Source organism: Vitis riparia, chromosome 17 (genome assembly GCF_004353265.1).
Source record: "Vitis riparia cultivar Riparia Gloire de Montpellier isolate 1030 chromosome 17, EGFV_Vit.rip_1.0, whole genome shotgun sequence".
Lineage (NCBI taxonomy): Eukaryota > Viridiplantae > Streptophyta > Magnoliopsida > Vitales > Vitaceae > Vitis > Vitis riparia.
The window spans coordinates 6,241,725-6,254,705 of record NC_048447.1 but is presented as its reverse complement, the minus strand read 5'-3'; the positions used below and the strand labels follow the sequence as shown (position 1 = coordinate 6,254,705).

Genomic DNA, 12,981 nt, shown 5'->3' with positions numbered 1-12,981 from the left:
AAAAAAATGAAGTATTAACAAGTTAGAGTTTTATTGCAAAGTATAGAGAGAGAGAATCCGTAGAGAGTAAAGAATTACCTTAACAAGACTTGTCCCTTAAAATTGTCCTCTAGTGATTGAGAAATTGAAAAGCTAACCCATGATTAGGAGGACTTGCATTTTTGGTACAAGGAGATGAACTTTTAAACAACAAATAGAACATCAATCTCCATTAAAACTCTTAGTTCTTTTTCCCCTTGTTTGTTTGCTTTTTTCTCATCCATGTTTCATGTTTCTTGTTGTACTTTTTGGCTAAAAAAATAGGATCATCATTACGTACCAATGACCTTTGAGAAAGCTTTGCTTTATTTCTACAATGGGTTGGAAATTGTGGACCATTATTACATAGCAATAAAATATTTTATAATGAATTTTGTAATAAATAAATTAGAATTATAAAATATCCATTTTATTTTATTTATGATATTCATTTTATAATCTTTTTATTTCAATAATTTTAGAATTGTCATATTTCATGTTTATCTTTTTTATAGAAACAAATTTTGATTAATAAATAATTTTACCATAAAATTTGTCATATTTTTTTAATAATTTTTTTTTTATCATTGCTTTCATAATAATTCTAAATAAAATAGGATTTTAATTCATTTATAAGAATTATATTGAATCTATTTAAATCTTTTATATGGATTTATATTAAAATTAAATCTCTTTTAAATTGAAGTTATTTAGTTATGTATTTTACTTTCCGTCATTATCAGGATGTAAGATACAAAAATTCACTTTATTCTATCAAATTGAGAGTCAAGCTTGCTTAAGTCATATTTATAAAGAGTAAAAGATGGTATGGAAACACAAGGTTAAAAATCACATGTTTTTAATTTTTACACATTGGTTATTAATTGATGCAAATGTATGTAATAACCATAACATAATTAAGTGAATATATAGTTCTAACCAAGGATTGAAATGTCCAACAATTTCGGAGAGAAATATTGCCGATCAGCCGGCTCCAACACAAAATTCATAACCGATTATCGGTTTACGGAAATTTCGGTAATTTTTCCAAATTTTCTCCGATATTTCGGTATTTATCGGTATTTTTACCGATTTTTCGGGAAAGTTACCGATATTTCATACCAGTCCAACCCACGCATAGGATACAAAAGCTATCCATTTTTTTTTATAAAAAAAAGACATCACATGCTATTCGGTAATCTGACCATGATTTGCAGGCAAAGGTTGTGTTTTTCAGCTTGGCTCAAAAATAGTGGATTTAGGGTTCATGAAATTTAAATCCAATGCCACAAAAGCCAAGAGACCCTTACAACGGATCCAGCAACCACATGGAGCAAAAAAAAAAAAAAAAAAAACAATTTTTATGGTTTTCCATGAGGGTTTTGCATGGATTGTCTCCGAAATCAAACGAGGAAGAATCTTCCTGAAAATGGAATGGGGGATGGATTTTTTTGGGAATAAAATGGGGATTGCAATAATAATAATAATAATAATAATAATAATAATAATAATAATAATAACCTCATTAGATTAGTATCTGGGATGAATGAGAGTGGCAGAGGGAAAAATGGCCTTTTTAGAGATTCTCTCTTGTGGAAGGCAACTTCACAAATGGCTTCTTGATGGCCGAGTAAGAGAAGTGAGTGGGCTTTTGATTGTTAGATTTAGTACAGATAAAAAAAACAAGGAAGAAAATTAAGAGAACAATTTGCCTCTCTCTATAAAAATATATATTAGTTATTCATCTTGATGAAATCACTACTATGGCTTGAAATTTCACTTTCTATAGGCCATATTTTAGAAATTAAAACTAATTTTATAAGATAAATTATTAATACTTTTAATTATTTAAATAAATTAATGTTAATAGAAAAAAATTGTTACCACATATTTTTAATAAAATTGTAGAAATTAAATCTCAAAAAAAATATTTTATATAAATTAAATTCATTTTTCATTTAAAATGTAATAAAACATGTTATGATAAAAGTATTTTAAAATTTTTAAAATAAATATTGTCTTCAACAAGATAGGCTCCCTTCATCTAACAGTATGATAGAACCACATCGATCTTCATTTTGATACTAAGTACTATTGCAATGTCATATGTATTATATTTATGTATAAATTGTTTTTATTCAATAAAAACAAATATTTTTTTAACTCAATTCTAACTTTATACATTTCCAAAATTCATATTTATTATTCTTAAAATTGAAATATCAAACCTACCGATATATCTATGTTTACCTATGTTTTTTTCTTTTTATCATATCTATGTCAATTACTTACAAAATAATTTTAAAATGTGTATTCTTGCTTATTTTATCATTTTTATAGTTTTTCCAAGCATTCCTATGAATGTTAAATAATTTCCGCTCCACCGATATTTGTGAAAAAATATTCATTGATATTTATCTGATATTTCCGATATATCCCTAAAATCGAAGTATCGATATGTCCGTAATTATTGATAATTTTGTCCTTGGTTTTAATTATATAAATAAAAAACGTTTAAATATATAGCAGCAAGTTTTTATGGATTTTTGTTTCCCACTCAGCACGTTTTTATGGAATTTTTTTTCCTGCTTTTTAATTTTTTTCTCCACCCATTGGGTGGTAATGTTCAATATTTTCACATGCTATAAGTAGCTAACAATATAGGGATGATGATTGGGGATATGACCTTTTCTCCACTTCTCCACTATCTTGTAGCCTATAAGTAGTCCTCCACTTCCCATCTAACTTGCAGTATTTAAGCACTTCACTTCCCATCTAACCTATAGCATATAAGCACTTGATAGTTAGGATGCTGATGACGTGACTCCACTAAATGAATTAAAATAATCCTCCACTTCCCATCTAACCTCCAACATTGCCTTTACACTTGTAGGATGCCAAGATAACATGTCCAATATATGTTTTCCAATGAATTCTTATTTATAATTTAATATGGCATCCAAATACAATAATATATAAGAAACATAATGAATTTCTACATCTTAGTTAATTTCTATATCAACATTTCAATTATAATCCTAATGAAAACATTTTTTACAAAGTGATTATGTATATGGTAACTTGTTTTTTTTCTTAGAATATTATAAACCCTCTATTTTGTTATCTTGACACATTTCATATAGGATTGTCCTCCTACATCCTTTGATGTTCTAGTGCGCAATTGTGGTCATTTTTTCAGTTGTTTTTAGCTCTTATTAATTGATGGTCCGCTTAGACTATATCGATCACTAGTTTTGGATTTTCAATTAGATATTTTGGAGAGACTAAGTGGATCCCTATTTCATGTGTAGTGACCCTTAATTATTAGTTTAGGACTTTGTTTTTTTTATTGATTTACAACATATTTAGGTTTGTTTAGAATTATAAAACCTTAATTCTTACAAATAAATTCATGTTTTAAAATAATATAATAATTGATATCATATTCTTTAAAAATATAAAATACAATAAGGTTTTGATAATGAATTGGAATGAGTATTTTTTGTTTTTTTTTTTAAAGAACGATTTAATAAGATTCAAGTTTTTTTTGTTAAATTTATGTTATAAATTATAGAAATTGAGGTATCAATCAATAGATTGAATGATTAAATTGAGAAATAATATGTTAATGTTATTAAATATATATATTCAAAGCTTTATTTTATGATAAAATAATTTTATTTTTTAACATCACAAGAATCCTAAATCAAAATAAAGATTTGAGTTTATTAATATATCAAAGCAATTCTCTTTTTAATACTTTATGAACCAAAAACAAAATTAAAATATAAGTTTATTATGGTTATCTAATTCATGTCTTAAAATATAAAACAAATTGTGTTAATTTTTTTTTTATAATAAACATGCCAAAATAATTATTATTTTTAGATATCATGAATTATAAGTAAAGTCTATATGATATTAAAATTCACACATCAAAACATAAAATAAATTAATTTTCTAAATAAAAAACAAATATGCAACTTGTATGATTTTATGAAATATTTATACTTAGCTTTCATATAATTTAAAACATACCAAACACACCTTAAACTAACCCAACCGTCCATCAATAGTCTCCATAGGTTTTTCCCATTTCTCTCACCCATCAAGTGCTTTGTTGCTACTGCTCAATGGCTTAAAACGTATTTTAACCCTTGAGCCATACCACTCTCTCTTTAAAGCTGATTTTTAGTTGCTCAAGACAGGTACTTCAGACCATGCCATACCCTGCAACAACCTATTCTTTAGGCAATAAAAAAAAAACTATCCCTACCACCTTCATCAGACATCAAACGTCTTTCTTCTGCCACAGCCCATGCTTTGGGCTACCCAAAACCCATCTGTCATAATGAATAGCTATCCATGCTTCCCATCCACTAATTCTCCCTCCTTATCCCTCCACACATGCACATTTTGATCAGCACCACCCAACCTCATTGTGATGTCATCTTCTTCTTTCCTTCAAACTGAACACCATAGTAGTTTCAATATGCAGCAAATGATCCATGAAGAGGTGGCGGGGATGGCCCCACCCAAACCTTTTTTGGCTCATCATGTAGAACTCGGTTGTCAACTCCATCGGAACTCACCGTGGGGAATCCGACATGCAAGAAGTGTTCAGCTCTTGTTTTAGATATTAATTGTTGTGGACTTTGGGGTAAATAAATTGAATTAAAAGAGTTTTTGTTTCAAGCTTGGTGGTTATGGGTGCTTTTTGGTGGGTTTTCTGGAAAAGGAAAACTTTTTTATATAATTGGTGAAGTTTGTTCACTATTCTTGCCTAAAAATTTTTCTTCGTTGTGTTTTTACAATTTTAACATTATCAGTAAGCACCTTTTGCTTGTTTTACAATTTTAATATTACAATTTTTCTTCCGACACTTAGGTGCCATTTTCTAATGACAAGATATACACCACTCACAGTGGAGTGCCAGGCAAGATTCCAATTCAAAGTTTTCTTGTCCATTTAGTCTTGTCATTTCAGACCATAAAGACCGAGGACAGGAAACTCTTATGTATTTCGTAGTTTTATTTGGAATTCAATTTTCCCATCCAACCTGTTGGATCATCAGAAAATCCACAAAGAAACCTTTTCAGTTTAGCCACTGGTCTGATTTATACCATATGGATGATTTTGGTAGTTCATTTTCTCGTAAGATTTGAATTTGGCATTTTAGATTTCCATTAGAAGATTTTAGAAGCAGATTAATAACAAACTGGAAGGTTTGTTATTAATCTATATAGTTTTCTTTACATACTTTTCCTTAACCTTATGCCTTGACCTTCCCGGCAAAATCCAACCGTTTATGGGCGTTTTTTGCGGCCTACACATCCTCAAATTGCAAAATATGTTTTTGCCTTCATAATCCCAGATAATTTTTTATGTGTTTATTTGATTCATGGGAGGCATACATCAATAACGAGAGTTCCGCTTATGGCACCTTCCGTAATCAAGAGGGTGCTCTAATAGTGCCTCACTGTATCTCTCCCCTCCATTGAATTATTCATTCTTTCACAGAATACCACTTTTTTTAACATAAAGTATATATTTATTTACTATCCATTGAATTTTAATACCAATATGTTTCTTCTACTATTTCTTCTCCGTTACCACTTGTACTTTCCTCATTCCAAACAAAAACATGTGGCTTAGTATACTCAATGTAGCATGCCATATAATTAGTTAATAATTAAAAAATTTTAAATTCATTACCTTGAAAAATTTATATATTAATATTAAGTTTATCTAAAAAATATAAATTAAAATAATTTATATTATTTTCCATTACTTTTTTTCTTTCTATTTTTTCTATCCATCTTTTTCTTTTTCTTCTTTTAGTAACCAAAACTTATGTTTCCACACTATATTTGGACCAAAGAGTCAAAGACTTTAAGTTGGAGCGGGGAAAGGGGAATTTTGGGTCAAATTAGTCTTTCGGGCATGCATAACGTGGAAATTTGTTGATTTTTAAAACTTAATTCAAACTAGCCTTTTTCTTAATCCCACTCTATGCCATTGATTTTAAAATTCATATGTTTATTATGGGCTCTTTCTGCCATCTACATGTTCTCGAATTGCAGGATTTGTTTGCCTTCATAATCTCAGATAAACAGTATACGTTTATTTGATTCATGGGAGGCAGAAATTGATAATGGTAGTTCGCTGTGGCACATTTTGTTTCCCAGGAGGTGTTCTAATAGTACATCACCATACATTCTTAATTTATTTTATTTTTTCTTGCCCACTTCCTTAATCTTATGCCATGTCATCACCTTTAGAATCCATCTGTTTGATTAATGGGAAGCAGACATCAATAGCAAGAGTTTGATGGCACCTTTGTTTTCCAGGAGGCAGTTTAATAGTGCCTTTTGCCGCACATTCTCAATCTATTTTTGTTTTTTCCCCACCAGTTCCCTCAAATCTTATGCTATCCCATTGCTGCTACGATCTATCTGTTTACAGGCATCTCTATTGCTGTATATAGGTCCTTAAATTACAGGATACTTTTTTGCCTTCATAATCCCAGATAAACTACTTGTGTGTTTATTTGATTCATGGGAGGCAGATGTCAATTATGGGAGTTCGCTAATGGCGCCTTTTTTTCCTAGAAGATGCTTTAATAGTACCTCACCTTACATTCTTTCCTTGCCATTTATACACGAGACCATCTGGATCATCACATTACCATGCTAATAACTTAGTCAAACCTAATTGGTTGGCAACCCTTCTCATGAATGCTTAATCCCTAGTCCACGGTTTCCTAGACTCTGTTTGATTGCAACTGCATTTTTTCATATTCTATGGTAGGATAATTTGATCAGGCCAGTGAAACATGAGATAATGCAAGTGCCCATTTGTTTTAATCATCATGAAATTTCTGTTCATGAAGGTGGATGCAGTTGTTTACCTGGTGGATGCCTATGACAAGGAAAGATTTGCAGAGTCGAAAAAAGAGCTGGATGCTCTCCTCTCCGACGAGGCCTTGGCCAATGTTCCATTCCTTGTTCTGGGCAACAAGATCGATATCCCATACGCTGCCTCAGAAGATGAGCTGCGTTACCACCTGGGTCTAACAAACTTCACCACAGGCAAGGGAAAGGTAAGCCTGGCTGACTCAAATGTCCGTCCCCTCGAGGTATTCATGTGCAGCATCGTCCGCAAAATGGGTTATGGAGATGGCTTCAAGTGGCTCTCCCAGTACATCAAGTAGAGCACAACAGGATGTAAGATTTGGCTCATCTTAAACTTTATTACTAAACCAAAGCTGGACATGTGTCTGTTTGAAATCACTATTGCAAATATTTCACTTATTTTACATGTTTTTGTTATTTTTTTTCTTGGTGGTGAATGACAGACATGCTCTCCATGCCCACAGTGAAATTTTCAGATTTATTGTCTGATGTTGATAGAGAGTTGGAGAGGGAGTTGTTTGTTGTGGGTTGGTTGGTTGTTATTATTACAAAGTATGAATCAATTGTTCACTATCGCTGCCTTCACAAGGAAAACTAGAAGGAAAACTGGAAGGGTTGATACATGATCTCTTTTTGGCAGGCTAATGTAATTCGTAAAACTACTGTACTAGACGTGAGAAAAACACCAAGACACAAGATACGATCCATTCACTTGGTTTAAATCTAAAAAAATAATTACGATTTAGAAACAATTTTTTATTAGCCTTTGGTATGTGGTGCAATTTGTATATTCCACTTATCCCATGTGTTCTTTAATAATCCGTTGTCAACATGTCTTGTTTTCTTTTGTTCATTAATAATTTTTTATATATTATATCTAAGTGGTATATAATATCATGTTTATATAAGTTCAATTTAAATTTAAAATTTATCATATTTTAATTTTAGTTCATAGTATCACATCCTGTCCATAGGATCATAATTTATGAAAATATTATCATATTTTTATTTAAGTTTAATTAATTAATTATATTTATATTAGATATAGTGTCAATTGTTTTAATAAAAAAAATTTATACCATATTAAAAATATCAATTATTTAATTTCATATATTAATATTTTTTAAATAATAAGATAAGTTTATTTAAAATCAAAATAATACAATTTTTAATTTAAAAAAATTAAAGTTAAATATTTTAAATGAAACAACATAATTATATATATAAGTTAAAGTCACGGTTGATGACTACGGTTTTGATCATTTTTAAAGAATTCAAAACCGTAGTCACTAATTGTGGCTTTAAACTTAAAGTTAAAACCGTGGTTGGTGACTACGGTTTCTAACCGTTTTAGAAAAATAAAACTGTAGTCACCAATTACGGGTTTATGACATGACAACTTATGTGATATAGACACATTAGATTGAGTATTATTTTGGAAATAAGTTTATTTTATGATTTTTTTTCAATGTACTATTTTGGGTCAAAACTCCCACTCTATAGATGTTATCTATATTAATATTTGTTTCATTTTAAATTTAATTTTGTTTATATTTTACAAATTCATAACAAATGATCATCAATACAACAAAAAATGACAAAAAAGCTTTGTGGTTTGCTAAGCTCTTGCATCTTTGTATTCTAACATAACATCTTGGATGCATATTGAGAAATAAAATAGCTAATTTCAACAAATTTCCATTTTGGGTTTTTTCTCATTGGTAGACTCCTAGATCATATGATATCAAATTTTGGTTAATATAGAAGTGAGGAATTAAGTTGTCTTGGACACTCCACCTCATGAGACACATTTTCAGTTTTATGAATCTATATATATATATATATATATATATATATATATATATATATATATAATCTTGTGTTTTTCTTTAACTGACACAACAATTATCTCAAGCCACTTCTAAACCTGAAGATATGTCACGGATCCACTATAGGAGAACAAACACTGATGCATTAATTATTATTCTCTTTTTTAATTATTTCTTCAAGAAGATTTCATGGGGCTTTCACCTGGCTTTAATTTCATGCATGTTCCTTTGATTAATGTTCTTGAACCTTGAGTAAGCATTCCTTGCACAACCCGAGCTTAAGATCAAAGAAATTTTCATTCATATTTAAGGTTAGATTATTGACAACCTCATGCTAGTGGTTTCTATCATATTATGAGATCAAAACATCCTTAGGACTTAGATAAGAGAGAATTAAAATTACATATTTTATTTCCAACTTTTTATGCATAAATATAAAACAATTTCATTATCTTAAGAGTATAATTAATGAAATTTGATATACAATTTTTATGTCTTCTCTTGTTGTACAAATGAATTATATAATGGTACTTGTAAACAGTACCATAGTTTCCTAAAATAATTAAGGACCATATTTTTTAATTAAGTTCCAAATTTTCCTAAAATACTATAATGAATTTTTTTCATTATTATTATGGTTGCAATAATAAACCAAATAAAATGAAGTCATGTTACATCATTTAATAAATGTCATCAAAAATGCAAAAACAAAAACAAAAATTTAAACCCTATAAAGGATATATATTTGCATGGAGAATAAATATCTAATCCAATAAATTTTCATAAAAACTATTTTTACTTTTCACAAAATTTTTAATGGTGGCCTCTTAGGACTTTCCTTCAAGTTGCTTCTAGATGGGAATGGGTCTAGATAGAATTAAAAGAAAAACAAAATAATTAAAAGAAAAAAAAATGAGAAGTGAGATTTTCAATATTTACTAATATAACCTTGATAGATTTATAAATGAAATTACATTGACTTATAAATTATTTGTCAAGATAGCTTTTACCAACCTTGACATAAGAATATTTTAACTATATATATTGACTTATAATTTTTCTATCAACATTGTATTACTATAAATTAAAGAAAATTTTAGCAAATTCCATATATGTCATTATTGCCTTTATTTACCTACCTTGACATACAAATATATTAATTTTATATTGACTTATAAATTCTCTGTCAAGGTTGCATCATCATAAGTCATGGAATAATCACTGGAATTCATATATGTCATTGTTTCTTTTAACTAAGTTTTATATGTCATAGTTGCCCATTTAAATAAAAAATATTGACATATACTACTTTAAGTAAAGATAATATATGTCAACAATGACCATTTTTCTTGTGGTGTGATCATATTTGGTACCCCTCGCCTAACACCTTCAATAGTATACATGTACAATCCTCTTTTTACTTATTTGTTCTCATACTTCTTGTTGGTCCATTTATTACTCGACTTCAACATTGACTTTTCGACCACTTTTGAATACCTTTTGGAGGGATTGTTTGGATCCACAACTTGACTTTAGTGGCACCATAGGAGTTCCCAAAGTTTTAATGCATTTGGAGCTCATAAGAGCTTCATAAGCGCACCGAGCCCTTTTTTGACTTCAACTGGTTAAGGGAACTGGTTCAATGGTCTAGGAAACTGGTTTAGACAATCTAGACTACAAATTTAGCCAGTTGTTTAGGCAATTGGTTGAATCAATAGCTCAATCGGTTCATCATGTTTTGTCATTTTCTTCCATGTTTTGGCTTATTTTTTAGTTTTTTTTAGGGGTTTTATAAGCTCGTTTTTAGGGCCTAAACCTAGGTTTTGAATCGTTTTAATTTAGATTTAGTTAAAGAAAGTTTTAAAGTGAATTTGAGCCTTAATGGAAATGATGACATGTGTCAAAATCTTTACCATTCCTTACCCTGTAAAAATGGTGTTAGCCCAAGGGTTTTCCTAATCAAGTTTTGATGATAACAAACCATGGTTTAGTTACTAATTAGTTTGAATTATAAAGAATTTCAGGTATTAATTTGGAATTTCATCAAAGGACCTAATGGATGCAAGATCAAGCCTTTTGGAAGACTATTAATCATAAGAAACATATGTAAGATGAATGCATGGTTGCACTTAGGTTTTACATATCATTTCATGCATCTTTGAAAAACTTGGTTTATTCTTTAAAGTTACAGTTTCATCAAAACTCAAGTTTTATCAAATGAACCTTAGGCAAATCACTTCAAAATTGGCATATTAATTTACCTAAAGACCTTGCTTAAGTGTTAGAAGAGAAAAGAACAGAAAAAGATAGGTTTTTGGGCCAAAAATAGTGAACTGGTAGAGGCACTGGCCAATCTGCTCAACCAGCCAGGGTACCGGTCGACTGGTTCCCTCTTCTTGGTCGAGGTCTGGTCAAGGAGTTCAAAAAACACTCTCTTTTCCAATAGTCTTTCCTTCCTAATCAAAGTATTTGCCTTCCCGGTCGACCTCTGATCGAGGGTAACAGTCACTTGCCAAGCATTAAATGCTTTAATGGCTAGTGAACCGGTCGACCCCTAGCTTAACTGATTGAGATTGCTTTTTGGTTTTCTTGGCTCTCGATATTAGGAACCTATAAATAGAGAGCTCTACTTCATTTATATGTAAGAGAACACCTATATTTATTTGTCTACCCACTTGTTTTTGCCTTAAAAGCTCTCGTTCATTTCTTAGTGCATTAAATCTTTATTTGCATATCATTTAGTGCACCTTTGTGATTCATCCTAGTCTTAAGTTGTAATTAAGCTATTGTTGAGCTAGGTTGAGAGATTTATTCTTGTTAATTGAGTGTTAAAGCCTTCAAGTGAGTTGAAACTTGAAGAGATTGTGTAAGAGCCCATTGGAGCTGGAATCCAAGTATAAAAGTGATTAGAAACTTGGTTGAAGCTTCAAGTTAGTTGAACCCTCACTAGGTTAGGAGCTTGAGGAGAGTGGACCTAGGCAAGGAAGTGTCGAACCACTATAAAATCTGAGTTTGATTTCTCTAACTCTATCGCTTTATATTTGCTTTTCATATACTTAAATTTTTTGTGTTTAGAAAGAATTTAAAAAAAAAAACCCAATTCACCCATCTCTTGGGTGTTTTTCTCAATTGGTATTAGAGTTAGGCCTCTTGTTTAAGACTTAATCGTCAAAGAGGAAGTGGCTAATACATCAAGCTCATCTCACATTAAAAGTTTTGCAAAAAATAGACCTCCATTTTTTACTGGAACCGATTATCCATATTGGAAAACTAAAATGACTTGGTTTTTACAATCAACCGATTTAGACGTATGGGATGTTATTGAAGATGACCCAACTTTTTCTTCAAAACTAGTTGATAGAGTCATGGTTCCAAAACCCAAGCAAGAATGGGATGAGGGTGATAGAAGAAATTTTTAATTAAATGCTAAGGCCGTTTATACTTTGTAATACTCTATGGATAGAAATGAATATAATAGAATATGTCAATGCAAATCGGCTAATTTTTTTTGGAGATTGCTTAAAATAACTCATGACGGAACGAATCAAGTGAAAAAGTCAAAAATCAATTTACTTGTTCATAGTTATGAATTGTTTTTTATGAAAGATAATGAGACTATTGTTGAGATGATCACTAGGTTCACCGACATTGTCAATGGTCTTGAAGCCTTGGGAAATACCTACAAGGAATCCAAAAAGGTGATGAAGATCTTGAGGTCACTTCCATCAAAGTTGCATACAAAGGTCACTACAATTCAAGAAGCCAAAGACTTGACCAAGCTACCTTTAGAGAAGCTCATAGGGTCATTGATGACATATGAGATCAATTTGGCAAAGAAGCAACAAGAAGATGAAGACAAAAAGAAGAAGAGCATAGCTCTCAAAGCTACAACTAAGGAAGAAGAAGAAGTTGAAGAAGAAAAACAAAGTGAAGAAGATGAAGATTTAGCCCTCATCATAAGAAAGTTCAACAAATTCATGAGGAGTGAAAGGTTTAGAGGAAGAAGGTTCACTTCTAGAAGAGACCTTTCTAAAAAGGAATCTTCATCTCATGGTGACAAGGAGAGATGAGAAGAGAAAAAAGACTTGGTGTGTTTCAAATGCAAGAAATCGGGACACATTAAATATGATTGTCCTCTCTACAAAAGTGAAGCGAAAAGGAGAAAGAAGAAGACAATGATGGCCACTTGGAGTGAAAATGAAGAATCCATAGAAGAAGAA

General features: G+C 30.5%; 1 protein-coding gene and 3 non-coding genes across 4 annotated transcripts; all 4 read left to right on the top strand.

The window, feature by feature from the left end:
• The first annotated feature begins 969 nt into the window (after nt 1–969).
• Nucleotides 970–7,500, top strand: LOC117904039 (GTP-binding protein SAR1A). Its single transcript, XM_034816567.1, has 2 exons — nt 970–1,056; nt 6,869–7,500. Exons 1-2 carry the CDS (start codon nt 970–972, stop codon nt 7,229–7,231), a joined length of 450 nt encoding a protein of 149 aa, XP_034672458.1. The 3' UTR covers nt 7,232–7,500.
• LOC117905291 lies at nt 5,386–5,507 on the top strand. The gene has a single exon (XR_004649696.1). It is a non-coding gene; the product is annotated as a small nucleolar RNA snoR83 (small nucleolar RNA).
• Nucleotides 6,120–6,238, top strand: LOC117905293. The gene has a single exon (XR_004649698.1). It is a non-coding gene; the product is annotated as a small nucleolar RNA snoR83 (small nucleolar RNA).
• Nucleotides 6,541–6,661, top strand: LOC117905290. The gene has a single exon (XR_004649695.1). It is a non-coding gene; the product is annotated as a small nucleolar RNA snoR83 (small nucleolar RNA).
• Nucleotides 7,501–12,981: the final 5,481 nt, after the last annotated feature.

What these genes read in the sequence shown, in the direction of transcription:
- LOC117904039 (XM_034816567.1), top strand. Translation starts at nt 970, where the DNA reads ATGTCCAACAATTTCGGAGAGAAATATTGCCGATCAGCCGGCTCCAAC. An exon ending in ATCGGTTTACGGAAATTTCG is followed by an intron (nt 1,057 to 6,868) that starts GTAATTTTTCCA and finishes AGATAATGCAAG; the next exon opens with TGCCCATTTGTTTTAATCAT.